The sequence below is a fragment of the Mastigoproctus giganteus genome, chromosome 6 (assembly GCF_048544385.1).
Source record: "Mastigoproctus giganteus isolate SK-2022 chromosome 6, ASM4854438v1, whole genome shotgun sequence".
NCBI classification, from domain to species: Eukaryota; Metazoa; Arthropoda; class Arachnida; order Uropygi; family Thelyphonidae; genus Mastigoproctus; species Mastigoproctus giganteus.
Window position 1 is genome coordinate 123,296,975 of NC_143580.1, and position 19,585 is coordinate 123,316,559.

At 36.5% G+C, this 19,585-nt stretch overlaps 1 protein-coding gene across 1 annotated transcript in view; it reads right to left on the reverse strand.

Moving 5' to 3' along the window:
* Positions 1-19,585, reverse strand: part of LOC150084553 (uncharacterized) — a 150,541-nt gene that overhangs the window by 55,009 nt on the left and 75,947 nt on the right. The window contains exon 5 of the mRNA XM_090375312.1: positions 1,424-1,656. Within this exon, the coding sequence (XP_090231438.1) occupies positions 1,424-1,656 (233 nt within the window). The remainder of the gene's footprint in view (positions 1-1,423; positions 1,657-19,585) is intronic.

Consider the following 19,585-nt stretch of genomic DNA (forward strand, 5'->3'; position numbering starts at 1 on the left):
GAGTTTCATGCATATGTGTGCCATAAGTTCAGTGCAACGAAAAGTGTAAAAACCAGATTCAGTCATGCTAAACTTTATAATTGTAGAAGACAAAATTGATTGTGCATTTCCAAATGTAGATATTGCCTTGCATATTTTTAAACATTAATGGTTGCAAATTGCACAGCTGAGCATTCATTTGCTCAACTCGAGCACATTAAAAATCCCAAGAGGACAGATTGAACGTCTTGTGTCTGCTAAGTACAAAAGCAGATTTGTTATGCCAAATTAGTTTTGAAAACTTGACTTTGCAATTAAAAAACTAGAAGAAAACGTTTTAAAAAGTAAATAAATATAAACCTATAGGTATATCTTTGCTTATATTTTTTACTGCTATTTAGTGTTTTTGTTAAATAAATAAAAATATAAAAAAAATCAAAAGTTTTTATTTAATATAGTTGTGGGGTCTTGCCTGGAAGAAAACTGAAAAAGCATTATAAATTTTCAAACTCTTATTTCACATTCAGCACTTATTGAGTCTTAATGTCTTGTAAGTTAGAAGCCGAGGTCGAGGGGGCACCATTCCACAGTTTTTATTTCAACCCCACCAAGTGTATAATTTATTTGTGGGTTGCTATTCCCCAAGTGTAAGATGTTGCATTTAGCTGTATTAAATCATAGCTGCCATTTCTCTGACCATCTTTGAAGTCTGTGTAGTGGTGGCTCTAAAAAATGGACCATTTTCAATTGCTACAGATGACAGTAATATAAGTGATTCCAAGCTATATCCCATTGTATTCACCTTTTGTAATAAAAAAAAATAACATAATCATCAAATTGAAAGCAGCTTGCTCCCTTTCTTAGAAAGTAGGAAAAATATTTGGTGGACATTTGCTATTATATATTAGGTGCTAAAAGGAAAGATAAATTTAAACAATTTCAACTGATGCATGCTACTGAAGTAAAAAAAGATTTTGAAGCATGCATGTTTATACATTAGCTGTCTTTGGTTAATAAAGCAATTTTCTTGTTCTCTTTCAATGTCAAGCCAGAGTGTGAAAATCCAAACAGCTTTTCATTCCAGCTTACTTGACATCTATGTACTGAGGTCATTACTCTTAGATGTGTTGAAGAATATTATGCAAATTTATTTTACCAACAGTTTTCACATCTTCTACTACCATTTTGGAAACTGATTACCATAGCAGACTAAATCAGAAGAACGATTCTGATTTGTCATAGTTGAAATTTACAGGTAAGTCTCCACAGTTTTAACTGATAAAAATTAAAAAAAATTAGTAAGAAATACCAGGCACTTGGTGCATTTTAATGTCTTAAGTGGCTGGGGGTTCAGGGTACTACCTCCATATGACTACCTTAAGTTATACTTTTTGTGTGCATGATTAAGGGTTTAAACATAAAAAGCATGGCTTAAAAAAATTACCTTCACTACAGCATCAATAGGATGTACACCCAGTCTCATGCAACATGCCCATACCATGTACGGACATGGTCTTGCTACTGGAACTTCATCTGCAGCAATGTCTTCATCTGTATGATATCCTTGGCCAGCAGCTGTTTGTTTTAACACTTTTAAAATCTGGGTAGGAAAGCCAGTTGTTGACCCTACTTTCAGTTCAAAATCCTTTCTTAAGATATTTACAGTTTCACTGACACCTAAAAAGTTGAAGTTTAAAATTAAGGTTTAAAGCAGTACATTATACACAAAAGTTAACCAAAATATATAAAAGTGGAAATATAATTAACAAAAAGGGATATGTTCTGGAAAATTTCTTGTTCAATAAATTTTGTTAAGTGAAACTTTTTTTTAATTGGTGATTTTCATTAAGCAGATGTTTGTTTGCTTGCAACCTTACGACTTTCTCTCTTTATTTTTTTTTTTTTTTTGGAATTTTAAGTGCCTTAATTAAGTAGATCTATTTATTGTTGTTATCTAAACATTTAGCAACCTAAAGCTTTACTGTTGCCACTGAATACTGGAATATTGCTGTGGTAAAAAGTTTGTAAATAGAACTAGAGGATAAGTAAAATTCTTGAATATTTTCTTTTGCAAGATGCTGTGCACATATAAGTAATACTGCAGTGTTTTACAAATTTTAATTAATACATACATTGCTATATTAGCAGGGAACAGTATAGTGCTATTACACAGCATTACTGTAAGACTAATTAAATATTTTGAACTAAAATTATGTCTAGGATTAGAATAGCAAAGCATATGACCCAGAGCAGTAAGAATGCCTTGGCTTAGGGGAATTGTCAAAGATGGTTCTTGTACGAGCAAGGATTTATTGAGGTACTGTGTAGTATATGTGCAAACCTAATTTTAGCTGAACACAATGCCACAGGTTGTTATTTGGTTTTTAGGAGCATTAGCAACTAAGGCCATATTGCTCCGGGGATATGCAGTGGTCATTCCCTGATCTTTCCGCATCCTCCATATTTGGTGGTGACGGGCTTGAACCCCGGTCTAAGCAAGAAGCATGTGCTACGCACTGCTGCTCTTGTCCACCTGGCTATGGGGGTGCCCCCAATGCCACAGGCGATGCCTTTGTGTGCTAGGTACAGATAGTGAGAAAATTAAGCAGAAATTTAGCATTTTGTTGGATAAATTTGAGTGTTTGAAGAAAGGGTCATTGCTCTGGAAGGAATTAAGTCAGGAGACTCACCAAGCACTCTGTTGTCCAACTTAATGCTAGTACCTACTCTCATGCATCTGACTGCATGGAGGGATCACTATGAGCAAGATGTGCCGGTCCCACAGAGGTTGCTATTGTCAATTATTGTCAGAGAAGTAGGGAATATTTTATGTAATGAGGGTAATTGGAATAGGACCAAACTATGTCTGCCTGGGGCAAGAGTTGGCGAGGTATGTACACTGTAGTGCATGTTGATACTAATGATGTTAAGCAAAAGCTGCAAGTTAGGGCTGAATTCATATTCAGCCCTAACTTGCAGGCACTTTTATTCTAGACACTTTCATAAGTGTCTGGAATTTTGCCAAGAATGGCAGGAGAAAAAAAGAGTTTAGCATTATTATACAATATCAGCCAAAAAAAAAAAAAAAAACATTTCACCTATCCATTCCCTCCAATAGTTTGTCTAGTTCTTCCTTGAATTTATTCAAACTTTCCATTTCTACAACAACGTTTGTGATAAGAGCTCTGTCAATCAGTTCAGTCCTGGAGAGATTGCGCAAGGCTCAAGGGGTAGAGTTTTTCTCAGTGTGCTTGACCACAGATAGCACTGTTTTAATAAAGATGGGATTCACAAGAATATTTCCTGAGGTTATCAAGGCAACTTAGAAGGGTTGGAAAATTGTTAGTTGGGGTTACACAGATTAATAAGTTAATGAGAGCCATAAGCACCAGTAGAACTGATTCTAGCATTAATTTTAATGTGATATGCAGTAGCATGGAGAATAGGATTTGGGGGTAGGGAATCACAAGTCCTGATGAGGTTTACTAAGTTACTAAAAACACAACATTTACTTGCTTATATACTAATGCTAGGAATAAATAAATTTAATGAGTTTGAAGTATTGATCATTAAATGTTGTAATATTTGTTAAAGCTATAATGGAAATACAGATATAACAAATATGTTGTCCTCATATATTGAGGATGCAGAATTTGAATATGATGATAATAATGTTTATATAAAGGGCAAACAGTATGGAGTGGGGGGGTGTTGCTTTTGGTTAAGAAGCATATAGACTAAAATAATACAGCCAGTAGACACAGCTTGTCAGTGTAATATTGAGCCAGTCTTGTGTAATAAAAACACTGGGAAGGCAAAAATAAGAGTTGGAGTCTATGACAGACAAAATGATTGTGATGAGTATAATGAACAACTATACAGAAAATAGAATGGACCAGTAAATCAGAATGTTTTGACATGGGAGATTTTAACTTTCGAGTTGTCGAATGGGACTAGTGGGTTGCTAGTAGCAAAACATTTCTCGATTTTCTGGATGAATGCTTTCTACATAATCCCACATTAATATGCAAATCTTTGCATATTAATATGGAATTTATTCAGAGCAAGAACTACAGTCAAAGGTAAAGGGAAAGGATTTTTGTTTTTCCAAAAGGTGATTATAAATGGGCTCCGACATTTTTTAAACTCTTTTCAGTGGAACCAGTTGATGTTAAAAATTGTAAATGCCAAATGAAAAGTGTTTAGAAAGCTAATTTTGATGCCACTAAATTTTAGCCCATTTTATACTGATTGAAAGATACCATTCAAAATTTATACTAAACTGGTGGCAGATGAACTGATGAGTTTAACAGCAGACGGGGAGAAAAAAAAAAAATATTGAATTAGTATTTTGCATTGACATTCAGAGATGAAGCTTGAATGATTTTATAATAAAAGGAAGTAAGGTTATGAGAAATTGCTGCAGCTAAAAGTGAGCAAAGTACCTGCAGCTGATTGAATCTATCCAGTTATATTAAGAGAAGCTGAAAAAGAGGTAGATAAACATTTGGTGATATTAATAAGAGCATCCTTGATTCAGGAGCAGTAACTGTAGATTGGAAATATGTAAATGTATCCCCTATTTACAATAGAGGTTCAGAGGGTGAAGTGGTAACTATAGCCCTATCACAGTTTAACCTCTGTGACAGGGAGAATCAGGGGGGGTGGGCCATCCTAAGGGGTGCACTGCACCCAGGCACCGATGTTCAAGAGGCACCTGAAAACCTAAAACTTAGTCACATGGGAAGAAAATTTTAAGGGGGGGGGGTGCCAAATTGTAATTTGCACCTGGGTGCCACATTCCCTAGAAACTACCCTGGGGAGAATAATGGAATCATTAGTTAAAGAAGTAATGTAAATCGTCATATCTCATAAATCTGATTAGTTACTATGAGGTTGTCAAAAGGAACTGGATGCAAAGAATAATTCTGACATCATAAGATTAGGTTTCAATAAAGCCTTTGCTGGTTGTGTGAGTGATGTTTGCTCTTCAGTATATGTATTTAGCCATGAATGGCTATCAACAAGTGCAGTTGTGTAACATGTCCTCATGCTACAACTGTTGCATTTGTTTTTATTTTTGTTTCAAATAAAATCAGCTTACATTCATTTCTGAAGTAGTCAGTTCTGTTATAACGCGTATTTTTACAGCGCGAATTTGCTCCAATGCAACTGATATATTAAGGAACAATACAAGGATAATGCGATTTTCATGTTAGCTCATGCATGATTTCGTCTACAAATAACACTAGGCGAATGCAAAACCTGGCACCAAGCTGAACGTAGCGACCTGCACAGCAATACATACAAGTTTGCAAAGCTTAAAAAATGTCAAATGTGTGAGAGCTATAGTTCCTATTTACTGTTGTTGTATTGGTTGGAGACACACTGTTGTCATTCGCTGTATTCACAAGAAAAAATGTGATATTGTAGGTCGACTCACGTTTTCAGGAGCTCACATTTTTCTGTTCAGAAAGAAATTTTGTGAGGTGGGATAGCGTGAGCAGAGGAGCACATTTTTGGAGGTGGTCACTACCATAAAACAATAAAAACAATTTGCAGTTCCCGATTTATTGGGCTTTTCTGTTAGTGCAATCTAATTATAAATGGGTACTGAACTCGATGTTATTGCATATGCAATAATACTGATAGCAGGAATTGTGTGGGTTTTTACATTATGGTGAAATGTGTTTTCCCTTCCATGAAATCTTCAATCATATAAAAAACCAATAAATTTTCAGCATCTTCTCTTCATTCCTATTTTTTAAGCTTCATACTTTTTTACTCCATATCTCACTTGTGCAATTTGCGCATGCTGTGTTCGTTATTATTGATTGCTTATCTTTTTTACTGTTTTGAATTTTACAATCCAAAAAATAAAAAGTCAGTGAACAGGAATATCAATTAGCATGTATATATTACAGTGCTATGTTTACTGAAAGCTAGGTACGTGCACCTGTGTTAGCAATTTTATTGGGTTTCTAACTTTTTTTAGCGTTTTTCTTACCAGACTGAACATTTTTTTTGAGTGCTTGGCCCCATCCCTATTTTCCCCATAAACCCTGTTATGTTTAATGTGCAAAATACCATAATGAGGAGATTTTTAGGAACACATGTACCACGTTATAGCAGAACTGACTGTACAGAAATAACATTTTTAGATAAAACCAAAGATGGGGAGCAACTTTTCCCTTCAGAAACAAGCAGTTGACTAGGCAACTTTTTAATCCAGAAATTGTAAAATTTAAATAATAGTACTTAGTCCAATTTTAACATCATATTCAAAAATTTTTGCCCAAATATAACAAAATAAGTTCAGATGACAAATAATCTAAACATGGTAGACCCTGATGCCTTTTAATTGAAACATACTGTATATGATGTGTTACATAATTTGGAACAATTTAGCATTAGGGAGAAGTTACTATTATAGATAAGGGGGATGGTTCCCTTTTACCCATAATAGTAACTTCCATTGATGTGTTAATATTTGCATTTAACCAAAGGAGTAGCAGACAAAGGCTAGTTATAATTGGAAACTAATCATCGTGACTAATATGAGTGGAGTTCCAGGGGTCAGTGTTGGGCTCCTATTTTTAATGTTTATATATGACACTTATGTATGCATTTCAAGTTTTGATATCTAAGTTTGTTGATGATATAATGGTTGGAACAGTGGTTAATATAATTATAAGAGTATAGTACTACTTCAGGACAGGCTAGATAATTTAAGCAGATGGACTGTAAAATAGAAACTGAGGTTTAACAGTGATAAATGAAATGCAAGGTAACAGTAAACCCAGAATATAATACTATAATTTGGGTGGCCAAACTCAAAGTAGTAGAGTATTAAAAAGATCTCTCTCTCTGTAATGCAAACAAGCTGCTAGAACAACTCATGGGGATTCTGTTAATGATACACAAGAACTTTACCATCAGAGATAAAGAGGTGACTATCCGATTGTATAAAGTAATGGTTCAGCCACATCTGGAATACTGTATACAGGTGCTGTAGGAAGGGTGCAGATGAACAGCAGGATTAACTGGGATACAGGATATTGTTATTAAGAAAGACTGGAGTTCTGGTAGCTAGGCACGTGCAAGATGATCTAATTGAAGTATATATGGCTTTAAACGGCCTCAGAAAACTAAATGCTGATTGCATATTTGTTCCTTCTGAGATGAAAGACACAAGAGGGCATAAATTTAAAGTAAGAGGATGCTGGCAGGGTTGGAAACCTGCCAGCATCCTCTTACTTAAACCACACAGCAAGGTTAAAAGGAGACAAATGAATGTCCAAATGTTTTCATTAATAGAACCCATGGGCTCAGCATGTCATGATTCTTCAAATGCAAAAATGACTAAGAAGTGCATGTCAATAAACAAGGTCATGCACCATTTAGTATTAGTATTGGAAAATGATACAAAAAAAGCAAGCTTATGTACCATCAGCAACCCCCCCCCCCCATAGTTTGTCTAGTTCTTCCTTAAATTTATTCAAGCTATCCACTTCTACAATAGATAGAAGTTTGTTCCAGCAATCAACCACATGCTGGCTAAAGACAAACTTCTGCACATCTATTCTGCAACCATCCTTCTTTTATTTCAATTTATACCCCTCCTGTGTGTAGTCTGAGCAAGAAAAAGAATCCCATTAGCATTGAGCTTGCTCAATCCATTCAAAGCCTTAAACACCTCAATGAGATTACCTCACAGGTGCTAGTCTCCAGATGCTTCAATTTGCAAGAACTGAAGCCTTTCTTGGTAAAGTACCCCCTCTGTCTCTCTCACCAATCTTGTTGTCCTTCTATGTACTTGTTCCAGCAGCTTTACACCCTTCCTAAAATTAGGCCTCCAGTCCTGTGTGTAGTATTCAAGATGTGGCCTGACCACTACCTTATACAATGGGATAATCACCTCCTTATCCCAGTTAGCAAAATTCCTGTATATCAATGACAAAACCCCCATGAGCTGTTCTGGCAGCCTCCTTGGATTCATTCTTTGATAAATGAACCTATGAGTAATCTTTCTCAATTTCTTATTCAGAAATGTTAGAAAATGCTGCCGGTCCACCTAAAGCAGTTAAAAGACTAAAACCAGGAGACATTCTCATAGAAACAGTACACAAAAGCATATAGAAGCTCTGCTTAAGCTTTCATTCTTTAGCAGAATTTCCATTAAAGTAACTTCTTGTGCTACCTCATAACGACTAAAAAATATAGAGAATTTATACCCATTTGCAACACTATATTTACTGATTTTACCAACAACGGTAACAGCAGATTACCTATTGTGTCATATTCATCAATGTATACCGAACCTAATAAAGATGCCAGAAAAATTTGACTATTCATAAGCAAAAATGTAAATGCCAGGAAGGTGGAATATGCTGTAAATGTGGATCCAATGAGCCACAATGTGAGCAATGGAAATTTGGGAAAAAATAATTGAAAAGTACAAGATACAACATAAAGTACATACCAGGAGATGAGAAAACAACTCCTCCTAAAAACATAAAACAGTATCAATACAGACAGACATAACTATTCCTCTGAATATATCACTTGTTGAGTGGGCAAGATCTCTATTAGCAGATTGTCAGCAATCTTAACAAAGGATGTCAGATCAGGCTTTAGTATTCTGAATCTCGTCCCATCCACTTCTGCTCCAGTAACCTGTATAGTAGTAGTAGCATGTGATGCAAGAAAGCAAGTGATGAGCTTATGCAGCATCAGCCAAAAAAAAAAAAAAAAAAAAATCACACCATTCCCTCCAAATGCCTGTCCAGTTCCTCCTTAAATTTATTCAACCTATCAACTTCCACAACGACAGATGGAAGTTTGTTCCACCCGCTGGCTAAAGGCAAATTTCCACACATCTATTCTACATCTGTCTTTTCTTAATTTGAATTTATGCCCCCTTAGGTTCGTAATCTGAACAAGTGGAAGGTTCCCTTCAGAATTCAGCGTGCTCAACCCATTCAAGGCCTTATACACCTCAATCAGATCACCTCTCAGGTGCCTAGTCTCCAGCCGCTGCAATTTGCAAAATTTAAGCCTCTCTTGGTAAGAGGATCCTTTCATTCCCCTCACCAATCTTGTTGCCCTTCTCTGTACACGCTCAAGCAAACCTACATCCTTCCTAAAATGAGGCCTCCAGATCTGTACACTGCTCAAGGCATGGCCTGACCACCTTATACAGAGGGACAACAATCACCTCCTTTTCCCTGCTAGCAAAATCCCTGTATATCATTGACAAAACTCCATGACCTGCTCTTGCAGCCTGTCTGCATTGTTCAGAAAACTTCATATCTGACTGCACAAGTACTCCCAGGTCTTTTTCATTTTCTACCACTCTAAGTGTAGTACCACACAGTTGGTATGTTCCTCTGGGGTTACTTCTACCCTTATGCAGTACATTTTTTTATTTGTCAATGTTAAACTTCAGTTGCCACTTCTCAGCCCATCTTCCCAAATTTTCTAGATCCTGTTGCAGTAGCACACTGCCATTACTGTCATTAACAACTCTGCCAACCTTTGTATCATCTGCAAACTTTGACACTAAGCCTGATATACTTTCATCAATATCATTGATAAATATACAAAACAAGAGTGGACTCAACACCGAACCCTGTGGGATTCCACTAATAACATTAGTCCACGAAGAGCAGTGGCCATTGATTACCACCCTCTGTCTTCTCCCACTCAACCATCCTTTTATCCACTGTAGCAACTTACCCTTAATACCATTCTGCTCCAATTTGTACAATAGTCTTCCATGTGCAACAGTGTCAAAAGCTTTCCTGAAATCCAAGTATATGATATCAAAATTATTTTTTGCATCCAGTTCCTTTGTAACCACATTATAATATCCAATCAAATTTGTCAGACAAGACTTCCCCTTAACAAACCCATGCTGTGTCCAAATTATTGCTGCAGTCTTGTCTAGATGATCCTGCAATGCATCCTTAACCAGTGACTCCATTATTTTACCTGGAACAGAAGTTAAACTAACTGGTCTGTAATTACTCGTGTCACCCTTTGATCCCCCTTTGTGAATTGGGGATACATTTGCACATCTCCAGTCCGTGGAGTTGCTCTGTTGTCAAAAGAGAGAAGACAAATTAGTAATGGACTTGTTGGTTTAAGTATTAAGTACTTCAAATTTACTAGTGAGATTTATCCACCTGCTGTGACATCAATTTTCAATGGTCTGATTGGCCATGATATTCTTTCATGATTTAAAGATTTAAAAAAAAATAGTGCACATTTAATTTGGAATTTAACAAATGTATCTGTATTGTGATATAAGTTAGTGCAATGGCATTATTCTATAACATCCCATATTGTGAATTCTGCCACATGTTTCTTATCTCATTATACCTGAATAAGTCATGTTTCCCCAGTAGAAAAGACTATTGTTACTTATTCTCAGTGGGCACCACCACCACGACCAACCACCCAAATGGGCTATTTGGCTCTTCATGGGTAAGTATGGGTAAGTACTACTATGGTATAACAGCTGACAATCCATCTGTGAATAAATTTCATAATATGAGAGATGCCAAGTGGGGTGTAGTTTAATCTCTCTTATTCTGAAATTAATTCACAACTCAGTAGTCAGTTGTTATACCATAGGGAGCACCTATCCATTATCCACCACTATCCAAATAGCCCTGAAATGGCCTTCTGAGTGGTGATGGTGCCCATTGAGATTAAGTAACAACAGTCCTCTCTACTGGGAAAGGATTACTAATTTGAGGATTAATGAAATAGGCAATTCATTGTGAAGGAATTCACAATATTGGAGAGTGGGTGCGAGAGTACATGTGAACAGGCGAAGTTTTTACGGCTCCAGCAAATAGAGAAGTTTTTGCTTTTTTATTGACTTAAATTGGGATATTAATTTTTTTTTTAGAGTTGCTTTATATTCCTAGTAACAATACTTTAGTTTAAATTGAATTTAGATAGAGATTTTGTAGGTTATTACTTAGTATCGGTAAGGGTATCAAATCCACGTATGGACAGGTTTCGCAGCTCCCGCAAACGAAAAGTTTTTAATTATACTTAGCCGCTTTATTGACTTAATTGTTAGATTAAATTATTTTCTTTAAGTAGCTTATAGACCTAGTCAAGCTCCGTGGTTTATTTTGAATTTAGATAGCACGATTTGGAAAGTAGTAGTAGTAGTGGCATGTGATGCAAGAAAGCATGTGTTATGAGCTTATGCAGCATCAGCCAAAAAAAAAAAAAATCGCACCAGTTCCTCCTTAAATTTATTCAACCTATCAACTTCCACAACGACAGATGGAAGTTTGTTCCAGCAATTAACCACCCGCTGGCTAAAGGCAAATTTCCGCACATCTATTCTACATCTGTCTTTTCTTAATTTGAATTTATGCCCCCTTAGGTTCATAATCTGAACAAGTGGAAGGATCCCATCAGAATTCAGCGTGCTCAACCCATTCAAGTAAATAATACCTCGTGTCCGTAGATTAACCATTCGTAACTTGCCGCCATTGTTATAAGATACAATGTGTGCTAGCGTAAGGCTTAACGGAAAACTAGATAGCGAGTATAGTAGTATCAATTAATCAATAAAATTTATTAATCTTATTAAACTTCATTGTCAATTGAATTGTACTTTTTTAACTAAATAAATATAGCGACCTAGCTATTACAAACGTAACATCATAAATTAATACATATAAGTAGACAGGGGATAAGAAAGTCATATAACATAACTTGGAGATAATATTCGATACCGAAATACATATATATAGTGTTATAACTGCATTGGGATATAGGTTTAGGGTTATATTTTGTATTGGAATTTTATTGAACTTGAATAGAAATCATGACTCACACCAGAGCAACAAAGAAAAATGCTCAAACTAGTGGAAGTACTGTGGCTCAGTGGAGAAATGCACTGCTTGTTTGATATTTGTGGAGCAATCAGGAACGGGAGATGATATTGCCAAGAGGAATGTCTTTGTGTATGCGCAATGTAAGGAGTGTGAGGAATTCAGGTGCCAACTCAGCACTGTTATGGGCTTATATGAGAGCTTGAAGGACAGGGTGAATGCCCTCGAAGGATTTAAATTGAGGGGTCCATCAAGCTCTCAGTTGCCCACATCAATGCCAGAGCTTGCACTTGAACATCACACAACACAGTGGCAACCACCAAGGCAGAATGCACTGATCCCAAAGGAACTAGTTGTTGTAGGTGACTCTATAGTCAGGGAAACAGGAAACATTGTGCAAAAAGGATAGATGGAAAAGGACCAGGGTATGTTTCCAGGGGCAAAGTTTGATGTTGTAGGGCAGATATCATCCTTTAAGGGTGCAAAGGGTGATATTAAGAGTAGGAGACTGGCAGAATTACTTAACAAGTACAAGCCAATGCTGAAAAAAAGCCGTCAGGGTTGAATTTGAAAGTGTCTGTAATTCTGTCTAGACACGATAGGAGGGAGTATATGATGAGAGCTTTGTCGATCAATTTGGCCCTGGAGAGATTGTGCAAGGCTCAAGGGGTAGAATTTTTCTCAGCCTGGTCTGTGCTTGTTAACAGCAGAGACTGCTTCTACAGGGATGGGATACACTTAAATAGAAAGGGTGCAAGAATATTTGCTGATGCTATCAAGGCAGAGTTAGGTGGGTCAGAAACTGCTAGCTTGGGGGGGACACACGGACCAATGGATTAACAGTAGCCGCTGGCAGAAGTAAAAGTGATTCTTGCACTACTTCTATTGAAATGCAATTGAACAGCAGCTTGGAAAGCAAGGCAATGAGAATTTCCAGGACTGCTGGGAGTCATAGTGGAACAAGTAAATACATGGGCTGTGTTAGGGTGACTAAGAGTAGAAACAGGTGCTGGTATACTTGCATGTACACCAATGCTAGGAGTACAGTTAATAAATTCGATGAGCTTGTAGTCAAGACATCAAAGGCAGATATCACACAGACATAAGCAGTGCAGAACTGGAATTTGGGGAGTACAATGTGTACAGAAAGGATACACAGGACAGGAAGAGAGGAGGGGTTATGCTGTTAGTTAAGAAACACATAAAATCTAAGGAAGTGCATCCAGTTGATGTGGGTGGATAATGCAATGTTGAGTCTGTTTGGTGTGACATAAGGAAAAATGAGAGTAGGTGTATGTTATAGGCCTAATGAATCTGATGATTATAATGACCAAGTGTGCAGAGAAAAAGTGGTCCAGTAAATTTGAGTGTCTTATAATGGGGGATTTTAATTTCCCAGATATTGACTGGAATTTGTGGGTTGGTCTCTCACACACTAGCAAGGATTTTGGGATTTATTGGATGATTGTTTTCTACAGCAGCATGTTCAGGAGGCAACTAGAGGGAGTAATACTCTTGATCTGATTATCAGTAGTGATTATATCAAGAATCTGCAGATAAAGGAACCACTAGGTGGCAGTGATCACAGTGGGCTGAAATGGGATTTACTCAAAGAGGTAACTACCATCAAGAGTAAAGGGAAGGGTTTTTGCTTTCATAAAGGTGACTATGGTGGTCTGAGACAGCATTTAAATTCCATACGGTGGAACCAACTGATGATGTTATCAACAGCAAATTCAAAATGGGAAGCATTCAAAGAATTAATCTTGGAAGCTACTAGGCTTTTCACACCAACAAAGAAATATTGTTCAAGATTTAGGCCTAAATGGATGACAGAGAAGAAAAATGTATGTGATACATATAAATTAACATGTGACACAGAAGCCTATGATAGATATAAGCTGGTCTGTAACCAAGTTACAAAGGAGGTTAGGCAGGTGAAGGCAGATTACAAGAAATCTTTGGAAAAGGATGCAAAGAAAAACAGCAAAGAGTTCTTTACTTATGTAAACTCTAGAAGGAAAGTGGATGAATCAGATCGGTCCACTTGATATCGATGGTTCAACTGTTGATGATCCTGCTCAGGTAGCTAACAAACTAAATGAATATTTTGCATCGACATTCACACATGAGGAGTTATTCAGGGAGGGGAATGCCAGAGGTGTATTAAACTCTGGCAGTCATCTAGATAATCTTGTAATAACTGAGAGTAAAGTGGAGGAGAAATTGTTGAAGATAAACACAAGAAAGGCACCTGGGGTAGATGGAATCTATCCAGTTATATTAAAGGAGCCGAAAAGGAAGTATGCAAACCCTTCGCCATAATTATTGAGAGCTTCTCTGGACTCAGGGTAGGTACCCATGGACTGGAGATGTGCGAATGTGACCCCAATCCACAAAGGAGGATCAAAGCGAGACAAGGCAATTACAGGCCTGTTAGTTTAACTTCTGTTCCAGGGAAATTAATGGAGGCACTGGTTAAAGAAGCATTGCAGGATCATCTAGACAAGACTTCAGTTATAGCTCGGACACAGCATGGGTTTGTTAAGTGGAAGTCTTGTCTGACTAATTTGATTGGATACTATAATGTAGTCAAAAAGGAACTGGATGCAAAGAATAACTTTAATACCATATATTTGGATCTTAGAAAAGCCTTTGATACTGTTGCACATGGAAGACTGCTGCACAATTTGGAGCAGTGTGGCATTGGAGGCAAATTACTGCTATGGATAAAGGGATGATTGAGTGGGAGAAGACAGAGAGTGGTAATCAATGGACACTGCTCTTCGTGGACTAATGTTACTAGTGGAGTTCCACAGGGTTCGGTGTTGGGTCCATTGTTGTTTTCTGTATTTATAAATGATATTGATGATGGTATATCAGGCTTAATGTCCAAGTTTGCAGACGATACGAAGGTTGGCAGGGTTGTTAATGACACTAATGACAGTACACTGCTGCAACAGAATCTAGAAAAGTTGAGCAGATGGGCTGAGAGGTGGCAAATGAAGTTTAACATTGACAAATGTAAAGTACTACATATTGGAAGCAGTAATCCCAGAGTAACATATCAACTCTGTGGTACCACACTGACAATGGTACAGAATGAAAAGGACCTGGGGTTAATTGTGCAGGCAGATATGAAGTTTTCTGAGCAGTGCAGATGGTCTGCAAGAGTAGCTCATTGTGTCTTGTAAATGATATACAGGAATTTTTCTAGCAGGGATAAGGAGGTGATTATCCCCTTGTATAAGGCAATGGTCAGGCAACACCTTTCTGTTGGTCTGGAGGCCTCATTTTAAGAAGGATGTAGAGCTGTTGGAATGAGTATAGAGAAGGGCAACAAGATTAGTGAATGGAACAAAGCGTTGCTCTTACGAAGAAAGGCTTAAGTTTTGCAAATTACAGTGTCTGGAGACTAGGCACATGCGAGGTGATCTGATTGAGGTGTATAAAGCCTTGAATGGTTTGAGCATACTCAATGTGGATGGTATTCTTCTTGCTCAGAATAATCGCCTGAGAGAGCATAAATTCAAATTGAGGAAAGACAGTTGTAGGATAGATGTGCGGAAGTTTGTCTTTAGCCAGCTGGTGGTTGATTTCTGGAACAAACTTCCATCTGTCGTTGTAGAAGTTGATAGCTTAAATAGATTCAAGGCAGAACTTGACAAACATTTGGAGCAAGTGGATGGGTGAAAGGGTTTTTTTTTTTTTTTTTTTTCTGGCTGATGCCATATAAGCTTGCTTTCTTGCATCATGTGCCTTTGCTAATGCTAATATGAGAAGTTATGTAATGATGCCATTAAACAACTTTGGCTGGTTTACTGTGTTTAGAAATGCTAATGCACTAACTTAAGTGACAGTAAACTCTTCCTGCAGTTTGATGCCTTTTTAGCCCTAAATCTTACATGTATGCACCTGTACTTTAAGCGTATATTTTAACGAATAATCTCCTTTGCAGTTAAGCCACTGATCACAGGAGATATTAACATTTCAGACACTGAGTGTAACTTGCAGGTTGGTACCCTGCTCATTAGCAGAACATTCCTACAATTGCTGGATGACTGCTTTCTGTTTCAACATGTTAAAGATGACAAATGAGAAAGCAAAATCCTTGATGTGATTATAAGCAGTGATTTATCATGTACAGCTAACCCTCGTATAACATGGTAGTTAGGATCCTATAAAATCTCATGTAGTGCGAAACCGTATTATACAGGACTAAGGACCAGTACAAAAATGGGGTTACATTCCAAATACTGACAAAAATCATTTTTTTTATAATTATCGGAAACTTTATTTTTTTTATAATTATCGGAAACTTTATTTTATTAAAAATAGTAATGACTGAACAAACCCTTACAAACTGGGATACATATCATATATGTCAGATAATGTTCTAGCACTGGCTAGCACTTCTGGTTCATGATGTGTAGTTGCTATTGTTTTATCAAATTTTCAATCTCTGGGGGAGGAGGGAATGCATCGAAATCTCTGTGGGCACAGTTCCATTATGTACATTATAAGTGTTGCATTAGATAATATTAAACACAGTTGTAATGCTCAATACATTCTACGTTGATATCAATATTTGTAAAATAATAAGAGAAGTTTACCTCAATATAGTACGTAGAACACTTCTGTATGATACTCTCCAGAAATTAAACCGAAAAAATCAAAAATCTTGCTTTAGAGTAACAAATAATTAAAAAAGAATTTAACGAAAAAATTGCGAAACGATTTCCCTTCCTGAAGCTGACAGTGCTTTTCGACAGTATGTCATGATCACAGGAAAGAAAATTACCGAATAGGGGTGAGCATGAAACTTTAATAGGGATTATTTGTCTTAGTGCATGCGTTTTTAAGCCCACAAATCAGAGATCAGTTATGGCCAGCAAACATTAACAGAATTCTCGTGTAATTTAATTTGTATGGTTTCTGCAATGAATAGTTGCATATAATTACGTTGGACACTAAGTATTTTGGCCTCATTAAATAAAAAATTGTTTTTCGTTAACGGCGTGAAAGGCTAATTCTGATGCTGCTGAACGAGAAGATGAACTGAGGCCGCATGTTGATTAACACGAATATTCAGAGGAAAACACGTTGAACCTTGGTACGACAAGTCGCAATCACCGCAAGAAATGTTGTATACCAGGTCATTAATTTGTGTTGCCAAAGAGGAAAGGACTGAGTGATTGTTCAGTATAGTGGGTAATTTCCGTATTGGCCTAGCCACGATTTTAAATTCAGTATCTTTAAAGAATCTGTAAAGCTGTTTGTGCCACTGTCAACATATGGGACAGAAATAAAGTATTTTTTGATATTACGATTGTTGGTGTAGTATTTTGTATCCTATCCTTAGCTTGTAACCTAATTCGGTTTATTGTAGCAAGGGGATAACTCCTGTTTAAGAATCTGCTGGTTAATATTTGTATTTCTGAGCCCAAAGCAGATTCTGTCATTGAATATTTATAGGCATTTAGAAATTGATTAAAGATAATTGATCTTTTGTAGGTGAACAGGTGATAGCTGTTATAATGTAGAAGCATATTGGTGTTTGTAGGTTTTCGATAGATGTTAAATTGGATTTTATTCGAATCCCGAGTAAGCGTGGAATTTAGAAAACTTAATGACTTTGTATCCGTATCCTCCCTTTCCAATGTAAATTTGAGTCTAGAATGAATATTATTAAATGAATGTAAAATGTCTTGGATAGTACCTACTATCAGTAATAACTAGAACATTGTCTAAATACCTAAATAAATGTCTATAGTATGTGATATGAGGTAGAAAAGGCATCAAATGTATACGCTCTTATCATTGAGAGATAGATCTCCGATATTAAGCCACTCGGGCTCAATCCCATTGGCAAACGAAAAATTTGTTTGTACACTTTGTCTCGAAAGGTGATATAGTTGGCCACTGATCACAGTGGCCAACTATATCACCTTTCAAGACCTAACAGTTTAATTAAGTGAAAAATTTCCTTAATAGGAAGCTTTGTATAATTAATCGGTATCGAGGTATTATTTAACATATCCCAAATAATATCTAATGTGTATTCAACGTTTACATTCGTATATAATGAGGTAACATCTAGTGAGAATAAATTGTCATTGTCGCCAAGTCTACAGTCCTTAAGGTTAGTAAATAATGTATCGTAGTTCTTAATCCCAAATTGTATCGCCTGTCTAAAGGGTTTTATAATGCTATACACATGTGTGGCCAAGGATGTAAATGCAGAGTTTCTGTAGGAAACAATAGGCCGAATAGGAAATCCAGTCTTGTGTAATTTTACCTGACCGAAAAGTGCAGGAATATTGTATGTTCTGGCCTTCAATTCCTTTAACTGAGCCATGGTAACGTAGTGGTTTTTTCGATACATGTTTAACATTTTATTGTATTGATTGACCAAATTGGTAAATGGTGCCGGGTCTACTTCAAGATAAGTGGAGGTATCTGAAACAATTGATAATAACAACTCGATAAACCTGATTATAACTATGTATATATTAAGTGCAATAGAATCATTAATAACACAGCTATTTCTGAATAAACAGAATATTTATAAGGTGGCATCGTTTTAAGTTATATCTCATATTGTGAATACCTTCAAGAGTTCCCATGATATTGCACTACTTCGAATAAGTAACGCTTCACCTAAGGAGAAGATTAGTGTTACTGTGGTGGTACCTCAGATAGGTATCACCACCCAGACGACACCATTTCCGGGCTATTTGGCCCTTCTTCGGTAGGTGGGTAGGTACCCAAGTGATGCAATAATGGACAGTTATGAAGAATAACTCCACCGAAGAAGGGTCAAATAGCCCTGAAACGGTGCCGTCTGGGTGGTGGTGGTGGTGGTGGTGGTACCTATCTGAGAATAAGTAACACTAGTCTTCTGCTTAGGTGAAGCATTACTTATTCGAAATAGTGCAATATCATTGCAACTTATTGTGAAGGTATTCACAATATCAGATATAACTTAAAACGATTCTGCCTTATAAATATTCTGTTTATTCAGAAATGGCTGTGTATTAATGATGCTATTGCACTTAATATATACATAGTCTAAATTTGCTCGCAGCTTTAGGCTTTAGCCCTAAATGCATCTTAACCATATGACTTATTAATATAATCATATTTATCGAGTATTACTACTGTATCTCCTTTTTCTGCCCTCTGTATAATAATGTGTTTATTTTCTCAAAGTTCAAGTAAAGTTGAACTGTCATGTGTATTCAATTTAGGAAGTCACGTTTCTTTTATGTTATTCACCACTTGGTTAACTTGTTGAATAAATAAATCTTTTTGTGGAATATTACGAAGTCCAAATTCAATATCAATAACACACTGTTTTTTAGGTAGTTTTAGGTATTTAAAATGCACTACATTACTATGGCTCAGTTAAATGAATTGTTAAAAATACACGCTACTATTAATTGTAGAAACCGTAGAAATTAAATTACATGAGAATTCTGTTAATGTTCGCCGGCCGTATCTGATCTCCAATTCATGGGCTTTTACGTGAATGCACGAATACAAATAATCCCTATTTAAGTTTCATGCTCACCCCTATTCAGTAATTTTCATTCCTGTGGTCACGACATATGGTCAAAAAGCATTGTCAGCTTCAAGAAGGGAAATCATTTTGAAATTTTTTTGTTAAAGTCTTTTAATTAATTTTCTTATTTTTAATTGTGTTTTAATTATTTGTTACTCTAATGTAAGATTTTCAATTT